Source organism: Chanodichthys erythropterus, chromosome 12, assembly GCF_024489055.1.
Source record: "Chanodichthys erythropterus isolate Z2021 chromosome 12, ASM2448905v1, whole genome shotgun sequence".
Taxonomy (NCBI): domain Eukaryota; kingdom Metazoa; phylum Chordata; class Actinopteri; order Cypriniformes; family Xenocyprididae; genus Chanodichthys; species Chanodichthys erythropterus.
In genome coordinates, this window is record NC_090232.1 from 46,205,584 (window position 1) to 46,227,300 (window position 21,717).

At 37.3% G+C, this 21,717-nt stretch overlaps 1 protein-coding gene across 1 annotated transcript; it reads left to right on the forward strand.

Moving 5' to 3' along the window:
• Positions 1 to 3,847: 3,847 nt before the first annotated feature.
• Positions 3,848 to 17,985, forward strand: LOC137032398 (putative adhesion G protein-coupled receptor E4P). The gene is made up of 14 exons (XM_067404154.1): positions 3,848 to 3,917; positions 4,870 to 4,926; positions 8,753 to 8,784; positions 8,891 to 8,968; positions 9,108 to 9,297; positions 9,869 to 9,982; positions 10,128 to 10,303; positions 10,413 to 10,574; positions 14,865 to 15,071; positions 15,149 to 15,381; positions 15,592 to 15,658; positions 15,771 to 15,862; positions 15,959 to 16,121; positions 17,926 to 17,985. Exons 1-14 carry the CDS (start codon positions 3,848 to 3,850, stop codon positions 17,983 to 17,985), a joined length of 1,701 nt encoding a protein of 566 aa, XP_067260255.1.
• The last annotated feature ends 3,732 nt before the right edge of the window (positions 17,986 to 21,717 follow it).

Below are 21,717 nucleotides of genomic sequence, written 5' to 3' on the forward strand. Positions count from 1 at the left end.
AAAGTTTGAACAAAAACATCAATGGAAATGGCATTGATGGTGGTTCAACAGCATGCTTGCACAGCATGCTTGTAAAATGAAACAACTACAACAGACTTAAAGCCACACAGTCTAAAATAAACTGAAAATAAAAACAATGATTGACATTTTTTTTCGATCATTGCTTGCTATCTGGGAAGAGGATTTTTCTTGAAACCCTCCCAAACATCTTGAGGGGATGTAGGTGCTGTTTGATATTTCTGCACATCAGAACTATATTCTTTGGTTTTTCTCATCGTGATGGATGATTAATGTAATTTGACCTTTGTGTTTTTACCATATTTATAGTCATGTGAAACAGGAAGTCATGGCTGGATAATTTCTTGCCACTTGTCGCCCTGGTGTGCCAGATATTTTACTCATAAGAATTTCTAAGGATACCATTAATTGTGTCCAATGTGTATTAGAGAAAAAAAAACATTAATAATTAAATTTAACCCCATTTTAAATTCAGTTTTTATTAAAAAAAAAAAATAATAAATAATCTGTTAATGCAAGAAATAGTTATCTTTGTTAGTCTACATCTTTTGAGTTAATCTCTCATGGTGGAATTCTGCCAATTGATGATCAACACTTTCACATAGGCAAAGTGAAACATTGTTTCAAAAACCACACTCCCTGGAGGCAAGAAGCCTTCATGTGACACCCTTAATAATGGTTGTATTAATTTCACATCCTCCTATTGTTTGGTGGAAAACTACCAGCAAATATGCATAGTGGCCAAGTTAACTTCCCAGATACATCTGACCCTTGTAATCACATACTCTTCAAAACACTTCTGGCTTTTATAGTAAGCTTTAGGATATAAAATATTTCATCACAACCAGTATTGGAATCGGCCAATTTGCTTTTAAAATTAAATAAATAAATCAGAATCTGGAAGAAAAAAAATATATATAATAATAATAATAAAATAAATAAAATTCAATCTGTGCTGTCTATTTGTATTATTTTTTTTCTTCAATATGTTGATTTTTTTTCTTTCATCAAGGTCGGGGTAAGGAATCTTGGGCTTAAAAAGGTTGGTGACCACTGCTGTAGATGGTCACTGAAAATATACTTCATAGGAACTGAACATATGAGATATTAATATGAATTTATTTGTATTTAAATTTGAATATGATGAAGTAACAGTGGACTTAAGAGAATGATGGACAGATAACTTCTCTAAAAACACAGACATATCTTGTCAGTCAGTTGTGTCAGGTGAGGTTTACTGTATATCAGCTTACATCAGGTAAGATCTTATTTCTGCTCATAATGATCTTCATCAGTCTTTTTAAATCAAACACACTGCAGCATGTGTCGATGTGTGATCATAGACTGATGTGTAATTTGTGTGGAGTTTTAGTGGAGTAATTCATAGTCTGACAAGATCAGGGCTCTTAAAACCTTTTAAGCCTTTAGAAATGTCCAAATTTTGATGGCTGGTCAAAACTGAAATGTGTATGTTGATACTCAATTTATAGAATTTAATATCAGAATACTTGCATTTTCAGTGCACTATGGTTAATTTTGAGCACTGTAAAAAAAAAAAAAAAAAGTTAATAATGCAAAGATTATTGGAGTATGTTTTACAAGAAAATACAATTTCAGACTTTCTACATCAAAATTTCAGTTTAGATCAATGTGTTATTTGTCAATACAGTATAGTTCTTTGTAACTACATGTGAACTTTACTAGCAATTCATGAGTGAAATGTACATGAGTACTTTTTTAATGCACTGATAAAAAAAAGAATATAACTTATAACCCTCGTAACATTTGTGTTTGAAACATATGTGAACATATGTGTTTGAAACAAAAGGGAAACGTACTCAGTTACATTCAGTTACCTGAGATATGGGAATGAGTACTGTGTCGCTAAGATGCATATGGGGAAAAGTCCTTTTTCTCCGATTAACTAAAGCCATTTGGGGGTGGAGCGTCAACTTGTCTGAGGGGACATTGCTCTGAGACAGACATGTTTGCTCCCTCTGTGCGTTCTCAGCAAATGCAGGTTGGGCTGTGCCCATTCCAAGAGGTGCTTCACCAGCATGAAAAGGCGCCTGGATGATCCTTAGCGATTTATGTAGAACACCACCATCATGCTGTCCATTCGGACTAAGATGTGGTGGCCCTTCAGGACTGACAGGAAGGTCTGAAAGACTTGATAAACTTCTAGCATCTCTAGGCAGTTGATGTGTAGCCGACTTTTCTTGTCCAACAAGGAGTCGAAGGCCGGTCTTCCCTCGCACTGAGCACCCCAACCCATGTTGGATGCATCTGTCGAGACAACCTTCCTTCTAGAGACCGTTCCCAGGGACACACCTTGGTTGAACCAGTGTGGGGGCCAGGGCCGCTAAGCAGGCCTGACTCACCCTGATGCATAGGCGGCTGTGTCGTCAAGCACAAAGTGGAAACTGAGGTTTTAGCCAAGACTGTAGGGGCTGCATTTTTAGCAGGGCCAGCTGTAGTACTTGGGAGACAGATGCCATCAGGCCTAGCAACCTCTGAAATGACCTGAGAGCGCAAACTGAAGAGAGTTTGATAGAAGCCACAAGCTGCTGAATGGCCAGAGCATGCTCTGGTGAGACTGCAGCCCTCATTTGGGCTGCGGAATGAAATACATTGGCTGGGGAACAGTGAGCTCTTGGAAAAATTGACCCTGAGTCCTAGGCACACCAGGTGGCTGAGGAGCACAGATCGGTGAGATGTTAGCTCATCCTCCGACTGGGCTCATCCTCCGACTGGCTATCTGGATGGGAAAGTGCGCATCCTTCAGATCCAGCGAGAAAAAAAAAACAGTCCCCGGGGCATATTTGTGCAAGAATCTGCTTCAATGTAGTCATCACGAACTTCCATTTCATGAGAGAGCAGTTCAGGTGCCTAAGGTCCACGATGGGCCTGAGGCCTTCATCCTTCTTGGGGACAAGGAAGCATCAACTGTAGAAGCCTGACTTGCTCTGGGCTGGGGGAACCATTTCTATGTCTCCTTTCGCCAACAAATTCATCACTTCGCCGCGAAGTACGCTTTCACCGAGGTGGGAACCACACCGCTGAAACGAAGGGGTCTTTGAGTGAATTGAAGTGAGTAACCTTGTCTTATCACCCCCAGCTTGACAGTCCAGGGATGGCCTGCCAGGCCTCAGCCCACATGACAAGGGGCTGGATTAGATCGGATGACAGGCCGCTGTGTAGGGGCCTGGCTTTCGTGATAGGTGTAAGAGGAAATGTGCTCTCCTTTTGAGTATGTTTGTTTTTTTCATTATATTCGCTATAACAGCGGTAGGCAGCATGGGCTCATGAACATGTGTGGGCCCAGTGTTTGCAACAAACACATTTTCTCTAACACCCGGAACCTAAACGGGGTAGCGAGAGACAAACAGAGGCATTTTGGGGGGTGGTACAGCTGCAGCAAGACATTGCCCCCTTCTCTTCCTTCCTGCTCTCTCATAGTGACAGCGCAAGTCTTCAATGAACTTGGCTTGTGGGGAGGTGTCGGCAAGAGACACGTACAGAGGTTCAGCATTTTACAACAAATGCTAGAGAAATCATATCATGTCATATTTGGCTGAGCACTGTCAGCATTGAGCTTGCTCTCATGCTCTCGTAGTGAGAGCTTGCGGGGGCAGAGCCAGCAAATGACATGCTCAGCGATGTGAGCGGTGTGCTGATCAGGCTGCTTGCAGAGCGGCGATCAACTAAAGCAGAGCAGGCACAGAGACACACACATCTCTGCTGCCACAGTTGTGGCGCAACATTTGAAACAATGCCGTTGAAATTGCTCTTTTAGATACTCGCCGGATGGCGGCAGGGGAAGCGCTAAATGGCTGCTTGCAGGCTACAAGCAGTTCGCGAGCAGCGCAAGAGATCGAGCTGGACACTGAAGCAGGCAGGTGAGGATCAGCCGAATCCACAGCATGGTGTGTCAACGGCGAGAAGGCATTCAGTTGTCTCAGTAACAGTGAAGAGATGATTGTCATCGCTGAAGGAGAAATGATCTGAGATCCTATGGCAAAATGCTTGCTTATATAGCCAGTTGCCCTGCTCATTCTGGCGGACTTTGGCACGCTGCATCGGCATAGGCTCGCACAGCTCCGCCACACCATCATTGGTTCGTGGCCATGCAGTCACACTGCATTATTCAAAAAGGCTTCAGTAAATCTGAGAAAAAGCACTTTTCCCCATAAGCAACATAGTACGAGTGTAGTATCGAAAGGGAACTACCAAAAGTAATGCATCAGTGCCAAAGCTCATTTGTTTGTTTCTTCTGAACTGTTAAGGAATTTTTCCTTTAATTGTGGCTTTTGGATAAAGAGAAATACACCAGACTGTCAGAATTGTCAATGGATTCTTCACTTCATAAAGGTGAATTTTCTTGTCATGATTAGCATGTAAATACTAGTTCATGCTTCGGAAATTCTTTATAAACTACAAATATTAAAATATAGTTTTTTCGAATTCAAAATTCCAATACATTACAATACATTGTGTGATTCCAACATTTTTTTTCTTCATATTTCATGACAGGTTTTATAAGAGCACTAACTACCATCACTGTTATGCTGTGTAGGTATAAACTTTTTTTTTTTTTTTTTTTTTTTTATGATGTAATGACTGGTTACCCTTCACTTCTGTATGCTGACACAGTTCTGTTTGGCAGGAGTAAAACTGCATACACGACACATAAATGATTCTGTTTGGGTTACATGTTTGTTAAAGCATCTGAAAGTGTTTGGCCTTCAGATTTCAGCTGGTCTTCAGTTTTTTAGGCCTATTGACTATTTGTTTTTTGTTTTTTTTTGTGTCTTTTTGCTTTGTTGATTAATTTGTATAATTATTTTTCAGATATCTTAACACTTAGTTTGACCTTTACAACGGTCACACCAGAGACGACTACAAATGGTAATGTATTGAGTTGTGCCTTGAGCTTTTTAACATTTTATCAGAATATACATGTCTGTAGTTTTGCATCATTCATGTCTTCAAAGAATTAAAGTTGGGTCTGTATTTAAATATAATATTTTAATGTAATATTTCGCTAATAATATACAAATATAGATATAAATCTTTTCAACTGCACTGTTAGATCGATTTTATAATAACACATAAGAAGCATGTTTATTTCTTGAAATATTTTCATTAACAGCTAATCTGTCTGATCCTTGCAACAACTACATTGTGTTGGATGAACCACGGAGATCCATCAATAATACTGATTACATAATAAAATCATACTATACGTGTGACATCTATGTCACCTGGAACGGCTGGTATCGTCTCGTCATTAACAACGCAAGCGCTCATATCTCAGACACTTGCATTGCAAAGGGTCACTGTGGCACTGCTACCACACTGTGGATACCTGATGGACACCCAACAGTTGAAGATGGAGTCGTCACTCGAGATGTCTGTGGTCACTGGAACAATTACTGCTGCTTTTTCAGGTCTTTTCCCATTAGAGTCAAAGCCTGTCTAGGCGGTTATTATGTCTATGAGCTGGTTAGTCCAGCTGTGTTCTGTTCAGGATACTGTGCAGGTAAATTATATCTACATGGCCTCTTTGTACACATTGATGATATTTGTGTTTCTGTTCATTAACAAATATTAATCCAAAATTTCAGACACTGGCAAGATTAGCACCAGCTCTCCAGCTGTCACACCAGTGACCATCTCACCTGGTAATGTAACACACTCACTGCACCCAAATACGCCTACTTCTAGTGTTGGGTTCGAGTCCACGTTAGTCGAGTCTGAGTCTTTAACACTCAGGGGTCGGCTGTCGCACCGGCGATACCACCTCTCTTACCAGTGCGAAAGAGACTCAAAATACTCTGTTTATTTTGGACATACAAATAAGAGTTATATATTAATAAAAACTTTGAAATGTCTTCTATTATTTGTGTACACTCACAGTAAAATCAAAATGTTGTACTTTTTGCAAAATAAAGAAAACTAACATGATGCATGAGTTGCAGTCTATTTCTCAATGAAGTCCACTCTGATAGTCCTCAGAAAATGAACTTGTAGTAAATGAACAGAGTTCGTAGGGAAAGAAGAGGACAAGGGTCAACTTTGACTGCTGACAGAGTATTTTATTGGTCTTTTCAATAATCAACATAAACACAGTGCACACACACAACAGAGAAATAACTTCAAATCAAATGACTTCACTCCAGTATAAATCCTCTCCAGGATCCAGCAGGTCTCAGTCAGCAGTCCCTCTCTCTCTCGCACACTCCTGCTTCTCCTGGTGTTTTATCCTGTCTCCACACCAATTACTGTAATAAGAGACAGGTGTTCGTTATTTGCGCTTAACCCGCTCATTCACCACGTGTCTCCTGACACTCTCTCCCGCTGCAGACCTCGCTGAACCACGCCCCCCTAGCCACAGAACTGTAACTTAAATCAGGTTTTAAATATTCTCTGTTTGTGTAATCTGTTTGAAAAGAGAGAGAGATGTCAGTCATTCGCGAGTCAGCTCATTATCCACTAATGTGGCCATGCCCACGGAGCGCACGCACTATAATAATAATAATACATTTTATTTGTATTGCACATTTCTTACACTCAAGGCACTACAACAATAAAAACAACAAAAGAACAATACTACTCCTTAATGACAATCATAATCATAACATAAATCAACAATGGCAACAAGTACTGTAAAATTATTACTTAAAAGTTTCACTAAAAAGATATGTTGTGAGAAAATTCTTAAAACAAGTAAAAGATGAAGCATTCCTGATAGGAAAAGGCAGAGAATTCCACAACCTGGGAGCAATATAAAAAAGACCTCCTACCCATAGTTTAGAGTTTACAACGAGGCTGGTACAGATTAAGAGAATCAGCAGAGCGGAGAGACCGAGATGGCTGAAGAAAGTTTGTGTTCTTATTTCTCTTTCTTTCAGTGTTTGAATGATTGAAATAATGTTTCAGGAACATCATACTAACCTATAAATAACATTCTACTAACATTAAGGAAACTGGAAATGTTTATGTTCTTGGAACGTTACAAATCAACGTTCCTAGACTGTTGAATTTTAGATCAAAATTAAGTTGAAAGAATGTTTCAGGAACATCATAATAACCTTTAAATAACGTTCTAATAACATTAAGGAAACTGAACATTTTCATGTTCTTGGAATGTTACAAATCAACGTTCCTAGAATGTTGAATTTTAGATCAAAATTAAGTTGAAAGAACATTTGAGGAATATTATACCTTACTGGACACTTTTAATGTTCCCAGAACCAACACTGAATATTTAGAGAATGTTCTTAACAAAATTCTGTTAGCTGGGCCCCTGGTTTGCAATCCAAATCTCACTCGACAATGTACATTTCTTTATACATCTGCCAAATGAATAAATACATTACATGTTGTTTTGTTATCACTTGAAGGTGATTGGGTTCTCAGGTGAAATCCCGATGGTAGGTGGCGCTATCAAGCCATTTTGCTACACCTAATTCTGAAACTCACATCAGACATAAATTTTCACCACTTCTGACGCGTATGCAAAGTTGATGAGTTTTTGAGCATGTTTAGGCCCTTAAAAATGTGATTCATTTCGGAGAAGAAGAATAATTGATTGAGCAATTACAACAGGGTCCTCACATCATTGGTGCTCAGGCCCTAATTACCTTACCTTGCTAACGAGAATTCACAAAAGGCCAAATAACTCATAAAATATGTCCATAGTCTAAATAAATGGTCAAAATATTAGCCTAACTAAATCATAAATATAAAATACTTGAAAACTCAACATATTTTGCTTTATGATCGGATATGTTACTAAATTGAGAAAGACCATAAGTACACCCAACCCACCCAAATACTGTGTTGCATCATGTCCCCGTCTTACCAGTAAACCAGTACAACATGTAATTAACCACTTCTGAATTCATAAGAATTCACAATAAAACTAAATAAAACCTAACTTAACTAATTCAATAATTTTGAGTTTGAGTTTTAATAATTTGAGTTTTTAGTCTTGCCTGTTTATACAGTCAATTCAATACTTGGAACACAGCTAACAGAATTTTGTTATGACAGCGTTCTCTAAATATTCAGTGTTGGTTCTGGGAAAAAAAAAAAAGTGTATATATATACTTATTAGCTTATCTCTCTGCAGACCCCTGCTACAACTACACTGTGTTGGATGATCCATGGAGAGCCAACATCAGTCAGCAGTCAGACTTCTACAAGTGTGACCAGTCTGTCAGCTGGAGCGGCTGGTATCGTCTCTTCATTAATGGCCAGAGAGCTCAGATCCCAGACGTGTGTGTCGAGAAGTATAGCTGTGGCACTGAAGTCCCACTGTGGATACGTGGTGGACACCCAACAGTTGAAGATGGAGTCGTCACTCGAGATGTCTGCGGTCACTGGAAAAATTACTGCTGTTATTATGGGTCTTTTCCCATTAGAGTCAAAGCCTGTCCAGACAATTATTATGTCTATGAGCTGGTTAAACCAACTTACTGTGATCATGCATACTGTGCAGGTAATTATATTTATATGAGCTCTTTTTATTATTTGAGTATTTGTACATTATTATTTATAATTTTTTTAGCTGTTACTATTTTTCACATTAAATTTCACAGAAAAAAAAAAAAAAATTGTCCTGACACTAACGCTCACATTCATAATATTTCACAAATTACATCATTTTCATTCACTGTTCTATTTATTTATTTATTTATTTACTTCATGCTTATTTCTGTCATTGAAGGTATAAATATAATGCTTCAGGAAGGATGCACAGTAAGCACAGTTTATTATTGATCTATGCACAAACATTTTTTTTTTATCATTATTATTATTATCTTCATAGAGTGTTTTACGGTGTAAAGTTTAATTGTGATTTCAGAGTCAGACTTTTGGAGGATGTTTTAAAAATCTTCTTGAGCAGATCGAGAACATTACAGCTCAAGTGTTTCCTTTGGATGTAAGTCTTCAAGAGCAAAATGATCAAATCTGTGTCAGTTACATAATGATTGACAATGCATTTCTCACTTATTGCTACTCTTGACATTTACAATAACTGTAACAGTACAGTAACTGTATTTATTTAATCAATAAATTAGACAGTGACCAGAGTTTTGAATATGGTGCTCAACGCTTCAGAGAAGATTTCAGAGTCATCATCATCAGAAAACCCAACTGAACTCGCCTCCTATGGAAACCGTGTGTTAAAAAACAGTGAGAAACTCATCTCTACATTGGTGAAGCCGACGGACACAAGTACCAGTGTCAGTTTTACTCTTCCCACTGTAGGTGAGTGGAGAAAGAGTTATTATTGATAATGAAACTGAGTTTATTTATGATGTCTGAAGAGCAGCGGTGGATCACAGGTGGCAGACAGCAACAATGATTAATGCAGCTACAGTATCTATATAATTTTTGTCAAGTATTTTGGTGTATCCTAATTAAAAAACAACAACAACAACAACAAAAAAACATGAAAGAATAATTGCAACTAAATGCAATTAAACACTGGTTCACTTACTGGGAAGTTCATGGTTTATGTTGACCACAGTGTGTTTTGTGTGTGTTTTGGTGTCTTGAGCACAAACTATCAATCAAAGTTCACAAGACATATATCATACACTCAAACAACAATACAGAATGTATGTGCAGTTTATAGTAATAATCAATTATAGAGTTAGTTTTTATTCAGAAGATTACCTTAAAGATGACCGTAAGGGTTCAAACTACATCAGTGATGACAACCCAACAATAGTGAAGTCATTTTATTTTGTGTATGTTTTGTGCAAAGTGAAGTATTTAATTGGACATAAATAAATAAATAAGAATAGCACATAACTGTTTGTTTGTTTTTAATCAGAGGTTGAAGTCTTCATGGTTGGACCACAGGCCACCGAAATGCCTCGACTTGACACAACAAATTCTTCGGTGGACATTGATCTCATTGGGATCGCCAAGAACAACAATGAAACAAGTATGTGAGATGTTTTAGTTTCATTATTTAAATAAAAAAAAAAAGAAAAAGAAAAAAAATATAAACTTTTTTGATTGTTGTTGTTTTAACATGTTATTACATGTAAAGTGTTACCAAAGCTTCTGTTTCTGTCACACAGGATCAGCTGCTGTGGCGTTCATGAGCTTCAACACAATGGAGAATCTACTGAAGCCCGACTTCTTCAACACATCAGATGACACGATTAAAACCTTGATGTCCACTGTGATCTCAGCTACTCTTCCCAAAACCACCAACACTGAACTCACCAAACCAGTCAACTTCACCCTCAAACACATCAGAGTGAGAGACTGAAATGTGTTTCTGTCCAACCTGAGAACTGATGAACATCTGAAAACATCTAATATTCAGTCTTGTAATATTTTCTGCATGTTCTTTCTTCTTTTTGCAGGAGTTCAACCCCAGCGGTTCTCTGTCCTATGTGTACTGGAATATCAGCGAGTGGATTGCAGATGGTTGTTCTGTTTTAGAGACCAACAGCAGCTACACTGTGTGTTCCTGTGTCCATCTGTCGACATTCGCTCTCATCATGCAAACCAGCAGACCACCAGAGGTACGAGAGCATGCAAGACAGGAAATTAACACTAGAAGTCCCAGAGATTTGTAACCCTCCTTTAGCCAAGTGGATGCTAACTGGCTAGTCTTTTGGCTATCATTAGCATCAATTCATGTGTAAATATGGTCATTACCTGAGCAATCTGCAGGGGGGTTGGGGGTGTGTGTGTGAATGGTTGCTGGTGGCTTGTATGTATGTGTGGGGGAGGGAGGGCTGCTAAAAGCAGAGAACTTGATTGACCATGGGCCGGTTACAGAAAGGAGGCACTGCAAAAAATGCTGTTCTTAGAATTTTTGTCTTGTTTTTAGTCAAAATATTCTTAAATCAAGAAGCATTTTCTTGACAAGTACAAATTATTTTCTTGTTCTCAGGAAAAATAAATCAAAATTGAGTACTTTTTCCTTAAAACAAGCAAAATAATCTGCCAATGGGGTAAGCAAAATAATCTTAGTCCAAACTGAAAACAAGATTATATAGCTTATTCTTGGTTTGAAATAAGATTATTTTGCTTACCCCATTGGCAGATTATTTTGCTTGTTTTAAGGAAAGACTTACTTAATTTTGACTTATTTTTCCTGAAAACAAGAAAATTATTTTTACTTGTCAAGAAAATGCGTCTTGATTTAAGAACTTTAAGATATTTTGACTAGAAACAAGACAAAAAATCTAAGTAAGAACAGCATTTTTTGCAGTGGGTTAAGTGAAAATGAACCCTGAAATGAGGGAGTGCAAGTGATGTTTAAAAAGTTAACTCACTACTTCACACTGCAAAAATGCTTTTCATACTAAGTATTTTTTTATCCTATTTCAAGTAAATTAAAAAAAAAAATCTTAAATCATGATGGATTTTCTATATGAGAAAATTATATATGATATTTAGTCTTGTTTCCTGGGGGGATCTAAATTAAGTGCATTTTACTTAAGTAAAATGATCAATATCTGCCAGTGTGGTAATAAAAATAATCTTAATCCAAACGGAAAGTGTTGGAGTGTCTACCCAGGTGAAAAAAAAAGTGCAGTAAAATACACTTTATTTTAGTACACTTTTACACTTCCATAATGTACAGCGCTCTATTTCCGTGCACTTATTTTGTACTTAATATACTAAAAGCTCTTCTTTAGTACTTCTTAAGATAGTCTTAAGAAAATCTAAGTGTACTCAACTGTGCTATTTTGAGACACCATGAATTTGAACTAAAATGTGCTTTTAACATACTATCTCTGTATAGAAAAATTTATTTAGTTACCACTTGTAGTACACTTGAAGCCATCTTTCAAACACTTTTAAAAATGGACTTATGATGTATTTCAAATATAAGATTAATATACAATGAATATATACAAAATGTATTTATAATCTATTGCCAGGCAGTGCCAGGATTGTGAGTGATTGCTGGAATGTACTCACTCACTTTTCAATATTATTTGTAAATATGTGTACAAATGGTTGGTTTCTTTATTTTATTTTGTATATTTTTTATCAATAGATCTCAGCAACAAAGGAAAAAAAAAAAACATGTGTGTTGATTTCTCCCTAAGATGGCAAAGTGAAACACAAATTTCCTTGAAATGGCTCAGCATGGCCCCACATTGTTTACATAACAAAAGCAACTGTTCACAGCTGATTAACACTAGAAGTCCCAGAGATTTGTAACCCTCCTTTAGCCAAGTGGATGCTAACTGGCTAGTCTTTTGGCTATCATTAGCATCAATTCATGTGTAAATATGGTCATTACCTGAGCAATCTGCAGGGGGGTTGGGGGTGTGTCTGTGAATGGTTGCTGGTGGCTTGTATGTATGTGTGGGGGAGGGAGGGCTGCTAAAAGCAGAGAACTTGATTGACCATGGGCCGGTTTCAGAAAGGTGGCACTGCAAAAAATGCTGTTCTTACTTAGAATTTTTGTCTTGTTTTTAGTCAAAATATTCTTAAATCAAGAAGCATTTTCTTGACAAGTACAAATTATTTTCTTGTTCTCAGGAAAAATAAATCAAAATTGAGTACTTTTTTCCTTAAAACAAGCAAAATAATCTGCCAATGGGGTAAGCAAAATAATCTTAGTCCAAACTGAAAACAAGATTATATAGCTTATTCTTGGTTTGAAATAAGATTATTTTGCTTACCCCATTGGCAGATTATTTTGCTTGTTTTAAGGAAAGACTTACTTAATTTTGACTTATTTTTCCTGAAAACAAGAAAATAATTTTTACTTGTCAAGAAAATGCGTCTTGATTTAAGAACTTTAAGATATTTTGACTAGAAACAAGACAAAAAATCTAAGTAAGAACAGCATTTTTTTTTGCAGTGGGTTAAGTGAAAACTCTGAGTATGTTAACCCTGAAATGAGGGAGTGCAAGTGATGTTTAAAAAGTTAACTCACTCATTCACACTGCAAAAATGCTTTTCATACTAAGTATTTTTTTTATCCTATTTTAAGTAAATTTAAAAAAAAAATCTTAAATCAAGATGGATTTTCTATATGAGAAAATTATATATGATATTTAGTCTTGTTTCCTGGGGAGATCTAAATTAAGTGCATTTTACTTAAGTAAAATGATCAATATCTGCCAGTGTGGTAATAAAAATAATCTTAATCCAAACGGAAAGTGTTGGAGTGTCTACCCAGGTGAAAAAAAAAAATGCAGTAAAATACACTTTATTTTAGTACACTTTTACACTTCCATAATGTACAGCGCTCTATTTCCGTGCACTTATTTTGTACTTAATATACTAAAACCTCTTCTTTAGTACTTCTTAAGATAGTCTTAAGAAAATCTAAGTGTACTCAACTGTGCTATTTTGAGACACCATGAATTTGAACTAAAATGTGCTTTTAACATACTATCTCTGTATAGAAAAATGTATTTAGTTACCACTTATAGTACGCTTGAACCCATCTTTCAAACACTTTTAAAAATGGACTTATGATGTATTTCAAATATAAGATTAATATATAATGAATATATACAAAATGTATTTATAATATATTGCCAGGCAGTGCCAGGATTGTGAGTGATTGCTGGAATGTACTCACTCACTTTTTAATATTATTTGTAAATATGTGTACAAATGGTTGGTTTCTTTATTTTATTTTGTATATTTTTTATCAATAGATCTCAGCAACAAAGGAAAAAAAAACATGTGTGTTGATTTCTCCCTAAGATGGCAAAGTGAAACACAAGTTTCCTTGAAGTGGCTCAGCATGGCCCCACATTGTTTACATAACAAAAGCAACTGTTCACAGCTGATTAAGGATATTAGCCTAAAGCCTTCCAGCCCATCGGCTGTCCTGCGGGTTTTATAGGTAGAAAAGCCAAATGGCTGCTCTCTGGGACTTCTAGTGTTAAGAAATAGTACAAGTAAAACCTCCTTACATGATTGAAGCATTGAAGGCACTAGCAGAAATCAAATGCAGTCTACAGTGAATAGTGATGCACTGGAATGAAAATTCTGGGCCAGAACTGAAAATTCAGGATGCACTTAGCTGAAAACCGACTTTAAAGTTACAGTTTCAGTGCAGCTTCAAAGGGCTTTAAACGATACCATATGAGAAATAAGGGTCTTATCTAGTGGAACGATCTGTCATTTTTGAAAAGAAAAAAAAAAATGTAAATGTATGCTTTATATAAACAAATGATCGCCTTGCAAGCGCTTCCGTTAAAACCGCACTTTTGTATTCTTCAAAAAGCTTCTGATGTATGATTTTTTTTAGAAAATGACTGATCGTTTCACTAGATAAGACCCTTATTCCTCGTCTGGTATCGTTTGGGGTCCGTTGAAGACCACTATAATGAGAATAATCCTGCAATGCTTTCATCAAAAACCTTAATTTCTTTTCGACTGAAGAAAGAAAGACATGAACATCTTGGATGACATGGGGGTGAGTAAATTATCAGGAAAAATTTGTATTTGAAAGTGAACTAATCCTTTAAAGAGCATCAAAATGGTATTTATTGTTTGAATCTTATAATAAAATCAACAGAATTTGAGAGTTGAGACTTCGCTACACATTTAAGTGATTTTTTTTCCACGCATCATCAGAAAACAGCATTGGCTATTATCCATTTTATGTGCAGAAAATAGAACACAGTCAAAATGTGTCACTGGAGTAGCGCTCATAAAACAGCTTTATTTCGGTCAATGATTTCAGCCCTCCAAAACCATTTTGGTAAAAATCAAAAATTGTTGTTTTGCCTAAAAAGATTAGGTAAATTTTAGTGCATCACTAGTAGTGACCATTCTAGAAATGAACAGGTTGGGCACTCATGTACTCTGACATGTTTTCTCAGAGCGACTCACTGCTGGATGTGTTGAATTTGGTTTGTGTGATCGTGGGGCTGGTGTTCTTCAGTTTGGCCCTGTTGACCTTTGCCCTTTGTCAGTGGAGTCCTGGAGTGAATAATGTGGCTCGAATCAACATCTGCATCAGTCTTCTGCTGGCTCACCTTCTGTTCCTGCTCACACAACAGTTCCTGAGCCTCATACGCCCTCATCAGGTGAGAATGATGAAGGAGCTCTACAGCTCAGCACAGCCTCACTGAGAATCATCATAACCGTCTCTCTTGGTCTCCAGGTGTCGTGTGCCGTGATATCAGGTGTGCTGCACTTCCTCTTTCTCTCGGGCTTTGTGTGGATGTTCATTGAAGCTGTGCTGCTCTTCATCTGTGTGAAGAACCTATCACAGATCAGCTCCAAAAAGAGGGAGGTGCTTAGCAGTGGATTCCTGTGTGTGATTGGATACATGGTTGCTCTGCTTGTAGTGGGAGTGTCTGTTGGGCTTGTTCCTGAAGGCTACGGCAGCGAACAGTGAGTTGCTGTTTTTTTGTAAGATAATTTGATTAGTAGGAAGTAAGGCAGCTCTGGGTTTTTGTGACATTTCAGCCATCTGATAAAATACATATTCTGGCAAGTTATATCAAAGTCACCCACAAGATTCTGTAATATTTCATCAGTCAACACCAGAAATAACAATTTCGACATTCATATAGTTTTTATATTGGGTTTACCTATAAACAGATGCTGGATTAAAAGGGATAAAGATTTCATCTGGAGTTTTCTGGGACCTGTTTGTGTCATACTAGCAGTAAGTTTAAAAATTAAAGGTTTAAACGCAGTAAAAATGTCTTATTTCTTGTGATTTTAATTTATATTATACAGAAAACAATGTGATTCACTGTTATTTTTCTTCTTTTCAGATAAACATGATTCTCTTCATCTACATCATCATCAAACTGAGCTCAACTCTCAAAAATCTGAACGCTGAAGTTTCACAGATAAAACAAACCAAGTAACAAACATTATGATTTGATCACTCCATATATATATATATATATAATATATATATATATATATATATAAAATAATTAGCTTTCTTTCTCTGCAGGATTATGGTATTTAAAACACTGTCTCAGTTTGTGGTTCTTGGTTGCTCTTGGATTCTGGGTTTCTTCACTAATGGCAGTAAGGTGCTGGAGATCCTCTTCCTGATCTTGAACTCCCAGCAGGGAACCTTCATCTTCCTGGTCTATTGTGTCCTCAATAATGAGGTCAGACATCACTCAGTTTACCACAATATTCCATGACAAAACTGAATTTGAAAGACTAGTACAGTTGTTTTCATGGAGGTCCTATTCTTATTTTGGCAATTCTGTCTTTTAGAGATAAACGTCAGAAGCAGTTGTTTAATCTCTTACTATTCTTCCAATTCCTTCCTGTGATGGAATGTTCCAATGAGCCAAAACTATTCAACACTCCAATTGTCAAAAATGTTAAATTAAAAAGACACTATTTGATATGTCTGTCTAACTGACTGCAAGGCAATAATGCTTTCATACCCCAAGCTTTTAAAACTAATTCAAACTTTTTTTTTATTTTTATTTCTATTTTGTCCTCTGTAATTACACTGAACAAAATTGTAAACACAACAGTTTTGTATTTGCTCCCAATTTTCATGATCTGAACTCAAAGATCTAAGACTTTTTCTATGTACACAAAATGCCTACTTCTCTCAAATATTGTTCACAAATCTATCTGAATCTGTTAGTGAGCACTTCTCCTCTGCCAAGTTAATCCATCCACCTCACAGGTGTGGCATATCAGGATGCTGATTAGACAACATGATTATTGCACAGGTGTGCCTTAGGCTGGCCACAATAAAAGGCCACTCTAAAATGTGCAGTTTTCACACATCACAATGCCACAGATGTGGCAAGTTTTGAGGGAGCGTGCAATTGGCATGCTGACTGCAGGAATGCCCACCAGAGCTGTTGTCCGTGAATTGAATGCTCATTTCTATACCATAAGCCGTCTCCAAAGGTGTTTCAGAGAATTTGGCAGTACTGTACATCCAACCAGCCTCACAACCGCAGACCATGTGTAAGCACACCAGCTCAGGACCTCCACATCCAGTATCTTCACCTCCAAGATCTTCTGAGACCAGCCACCCGGACAGCTGCTGCAACAATCTGTTTGCATAACCAAAGAATTTCTGCACAAACTGTCAGAAACCGTCTCAGCGAAGATCATCTGCATGCTCGTCATCCTCATCGGGGTCTCGACCTGACTGCAGTTCATCGTCGTAACCGACTTGAGTGGCAAATGCTCACATTCGATGGCGTCTGGCACTTTGGAGAGGTGTTCTCTTCACTGATGAATCCTGGTTTTCACTGTACAAGCCAGATGGCAGACAGCATGTGTGGCATCGTGTGGGTGAACGGTTTGCTGATGTCAACGTTGAGGATCAAGAGGCCCATGGTGGCAGTTGGGTTATGGTATGGGCAGGCGTATGTTATGAACAATGAACACAGTTGGCATTTTGAATGCAGAGATACCGTAACAAGATCCTGAGGCTATTGTTGTGTCATTCATCCACACCCATCACCTCATGTTGCAGCATGATAATGCACGGGCCCATATTGCAATGATTTGTACACAGTTCCTGGAAGCTGAAAACATCCCAGTTCTTGCGTGGCCAGCATACTCACCGGACATCTCACCCATTGAGCATGTTTGGGATGCTCTGGATCGGCGTATACGACAGCGTGTTCCAGTTCCTGCCAATATCCAGCAACTTCGCACAGCCACATTCCACAGGCCACAGTCAACAACCTGAACAACTCTATGCGAAGGAGATGAGTTACAGTGCAAATAGTCATATATTTAGACAGATTTGTGAACAATATTTGAGAGAAACAGGCCTTTTTGTACATAGTTTGTAGTTCAGCCGTTTTATCATCCTGCTCCCTAGGAAAACCGTTTCACTCTCTTCAGAGACAGTATATGGAAGAAAATTTCAGGGGTTAAATTCATTTCATGAAGTTACTCAGCTCCTTTTGTCTCATTCTTGTCCAGGTCAGGCAGCAGTACAGGAAGTTCTTCAGATGTCTTTGCTGTGGACACAAACAACACTGAGGACTAAAACATCATGATCAGGAAATAAAAAGTGCCATTAGGTATTTTATACAACAGAATAGATGGTTTTAGATATTAAATGTCAGTCTCAGCTTCATGTGTGATGAAACTTGTATAAAATAAGGAAATTGCATAATAAATCACATTACCTATAATCCAGAAATACACATATGGGACCACTGTTAATGGGCACTAACCTGAAAGGGGCATACCACAGGTAATGGATCTGGTGATGAATTCCTCCACCAAACTCATCTACCAAAATGTGCTTAAATGTTTGAGATAGGTGGTCCAAACTTTAAAGTTTCCATTGATGGTAATTATGTCATTAATTACTCACCCTTGTGTTGTTCAAACCCGTAAGACTTTCGTTCATCTTTGGAACACAAATGGAGATCTTTTTGATGAAATCTGAGAGCTTTATGTTCCTCCATAGACAGCTACACAACTACCATTTTGATGCTTCAAAAAGTTTAAAAATAATTTGTAAAACTAATCCATTTGAATCAAGCAGTTTAGTCAAAATGTTTTGAAGAGACATGATCACTTTTTATGATGAATAGACTGAATTTAGGCGTTTTTCACATATAAAAATTCATCAACTCACGCTTTAGTTGTGGTAAACAAAAGATCAAGAATGTTTGCTTAACGCGTGTGAGCCAAATAGGTTCTCCTGTGTTACACAGCATTTTTTAACTTATGGAAAAGAGATTTGTTCTCGTTCATTAAGCAGGTTCAGTTGAGCTTCTGTTTATGTTTGCTGATCAATGTTTATATGTGAATAAAAGTCTAAATTAAATCTGTTCATCATATAAAGCCCTTGAATCTCTTTAGCAATTTGGGCAAAACCACTTAATTCATATGGACTAGTATTACCATCTCTTTATGAAGTTTTTAATGTCAGAGTGGTAGTTGCACAGATATTTTTGTACGAACAGAAAACTCTCAAAAGATTTTTGTTGCGGAGATGAATGAAAGTCTTACGGTTTTGGAATGACATGAGGGTGAGTAATTAAAGGTGTTGACAGTTCAAGTTACAAACTCTTGTTTGTATTTACTATTGTCTACTGTACATTCATTTTTTGTGCTTCATTGTCATTTGTTCATCATCTGTGATTCAGTATTCGATCGGTCCGAGACCCCCATTCCTCTTGAGTACAATTTAGAAAAGGTAGTAAAAGCCTGTCTTCATTTTGGCTGGAGAGACAGGCTCCATCATGTAGGACTGCGATCTTCGCCTGGAAGACAACAGCACTCTTGCCTCATACCGGGGTAAAAAAGAATGCCGTTGTACTTGGGAAGTTGCCTGGCAAACTGAAATCCGCATAGCCAAGCTAAGCTGAGCTCACTGCAATCATTTCCTCCACCTGGGGAACCTCAGAATACCCCCATGTTGCCCCAAGGGTGGTGAGAATGGAGGAACTGGTATTTTTGTCCTGGCAGAAAAAAAAAGGTGCCTTCCATGATTTTGACAGTTCCTCATGCACTTACCAGAAGAACGAAACTGTGGACAGGTGCGATGGTGTGTCATTCTCTGATCCCAGAAACCAGTTGTCCAGCTGAGAATGCTCAGGACAGGGTGGAAGAGTCTAATCAAGGCAGTATTAGCCTTAGACCGAGCTGCTGATATGCCAGATGGTCCAGCAGCATGAGGGAGTTGCTCCTCTTAGATAAGATGCAGGTATTCGGCTCTGAAGAACAAAGTTGAATGAGCAATGACAAGCATGGCCAGCTATGCAAATTTTGCTTGCCAATTTCATTGGTCTTTTCTGAAAACATCAGAGGTGATTGGGGCTCTCAAGAGCGACCCACAATGATAGATGCAACTGAGAGAAAGGGAACCATTTTAATTAAACATGCAGGATTTTCTTGGTGGAGGGTAAAAAGTATATTTTATAGATTCCTCAAAATAATCAAACTTTAAATATTTTCTGTTAAATATTTGCAAATTAAAAATAAAATGAGTGCATGGTAAAGAGAAGTTTATTTAAATTGTATGGAATTGTAGTCGTTTAGTAGTAAAGTTACACATTTGTTAATCTTACACTTTTTTGTTAATTGAGCTCAGAAAGGTTATAAGGTTATAAATATTCATATGCCTCACACAAAATATGTCATTTTATCAAGTTTGCATGTTTAGGTTCAGTAATTTCACTTTAATAGCAATTAATAGGTCCTTTTCATTGCAATTAAAGTGAAATAACTGAACATAAACATACAACCTTGATAAAATGTGCTCATTTTATAATATATATAATAATATATATATATATAATAACTATAAAATAATAAATATTAATAAAATAATTCAGTTTAATAATTCAACAGCTACCTAAAGTCTCAAATTCAAAGTAAATCTGTTTTGTCATGTGGTTTAAGTTTGTATTAAAACATGTAAATAAGATGATTGCATTTTTCTTTGGTTCATGTCACATTTCCTGTATTATTGTAATGCATTTTTTTTTTTTTGTTATAAAATATCTTAATATAATAATTGTGTTTTTTTGACTGACTCTGGTTTGAGAGGAATACCCTAGTTTGAACTATGAAATACTAAATCAACGTTCACTGCATTTCTGCATTAAAAAATTGTAACATAAATACCCCCTAGAACTGTATATGCCCATTTTCTGTCAATTTTCAGCATGAGTCAATAGTCAGAGTTTGAGGGATGGATTAGACTTGAAATGGCCATCTTATTGAGTAAGTTAAGAAGGGAATATTGGGATTAGTGAATACGGGTCACATCGAGCTGAGAAAAAGAAAAAAAAAACCTAATGATCAGTTACCAGCAGCTGCCAAAGTTACAACAACCATCACAGTCTTTAAGTTAAAACTGATGAAAACCTGATATTATACCTGATGTGGAATTAAATAAAGGTGATAAAATTAAATATTATATTGTAATATTCCTACTAGAACACAAAAGAATTAGAATCAGAATCAGAAAGAGCTTTATTGCCAGGTATGTTGTTTATACATACTAGGAATTTGTTTTAGTGGCAGAAGCTCCACAGTGCAACAGAGTAACAGCGACAAGACAAGACACATAATAAAAAGAATAAAATAATAATATACAAGTTTACAAGATAGACAAGTGCAGAAAAAGCAAAAAACAATATATAATGTAGACAATTTGTATGTACAGTTATGTGTGCAAATTTGAAATATAAATAAGCGTTTTAAGTAAATAAAGTGTAATCATGTTGTGTGTTCTGTGTTTGTCAAGTGTTCATGAGATTAATTGCTTGAGGGAAGAAACTGTTCCTGTGTCTGGTCGTTCTGGTGCTCAGGGCTCTGTAGTGTCGACCAGACGGCAACAGTTCAAAGAGGGAGTGTGCTGGATGTGAGGGGTCCAGAGTGATCTTCTTTGCCCTTTTTCTCACTCTGGATAAGTACAGTTCTTGGAGAGTGGGAAGGGTTGTGCCAATGATTCACTAAGCAGACCGGACTACTCTGACCTCTGTAGTCTTCTGAGGTCAGATTTGGTAGATGAGTTGAACCGGATGGTAATTGAAGTGCAGAGGATGGATTCGATGATGGCAAAGTAGAACTGTTTCAGCAGCTCCTGTGGCAGGTTGAACTTCCTCAGCTGGCGAAGGAAGTACAGTCTCTGCTGGGCCTTTTTCACAATGGACTCAATGTGGTTGTCCCACTTCAGGTCCTGGGAGATGGTGGTGCCCAGGAACCTGAATGACTCCACTGCAGTCACAGTGCTGTTCATGATGGTGA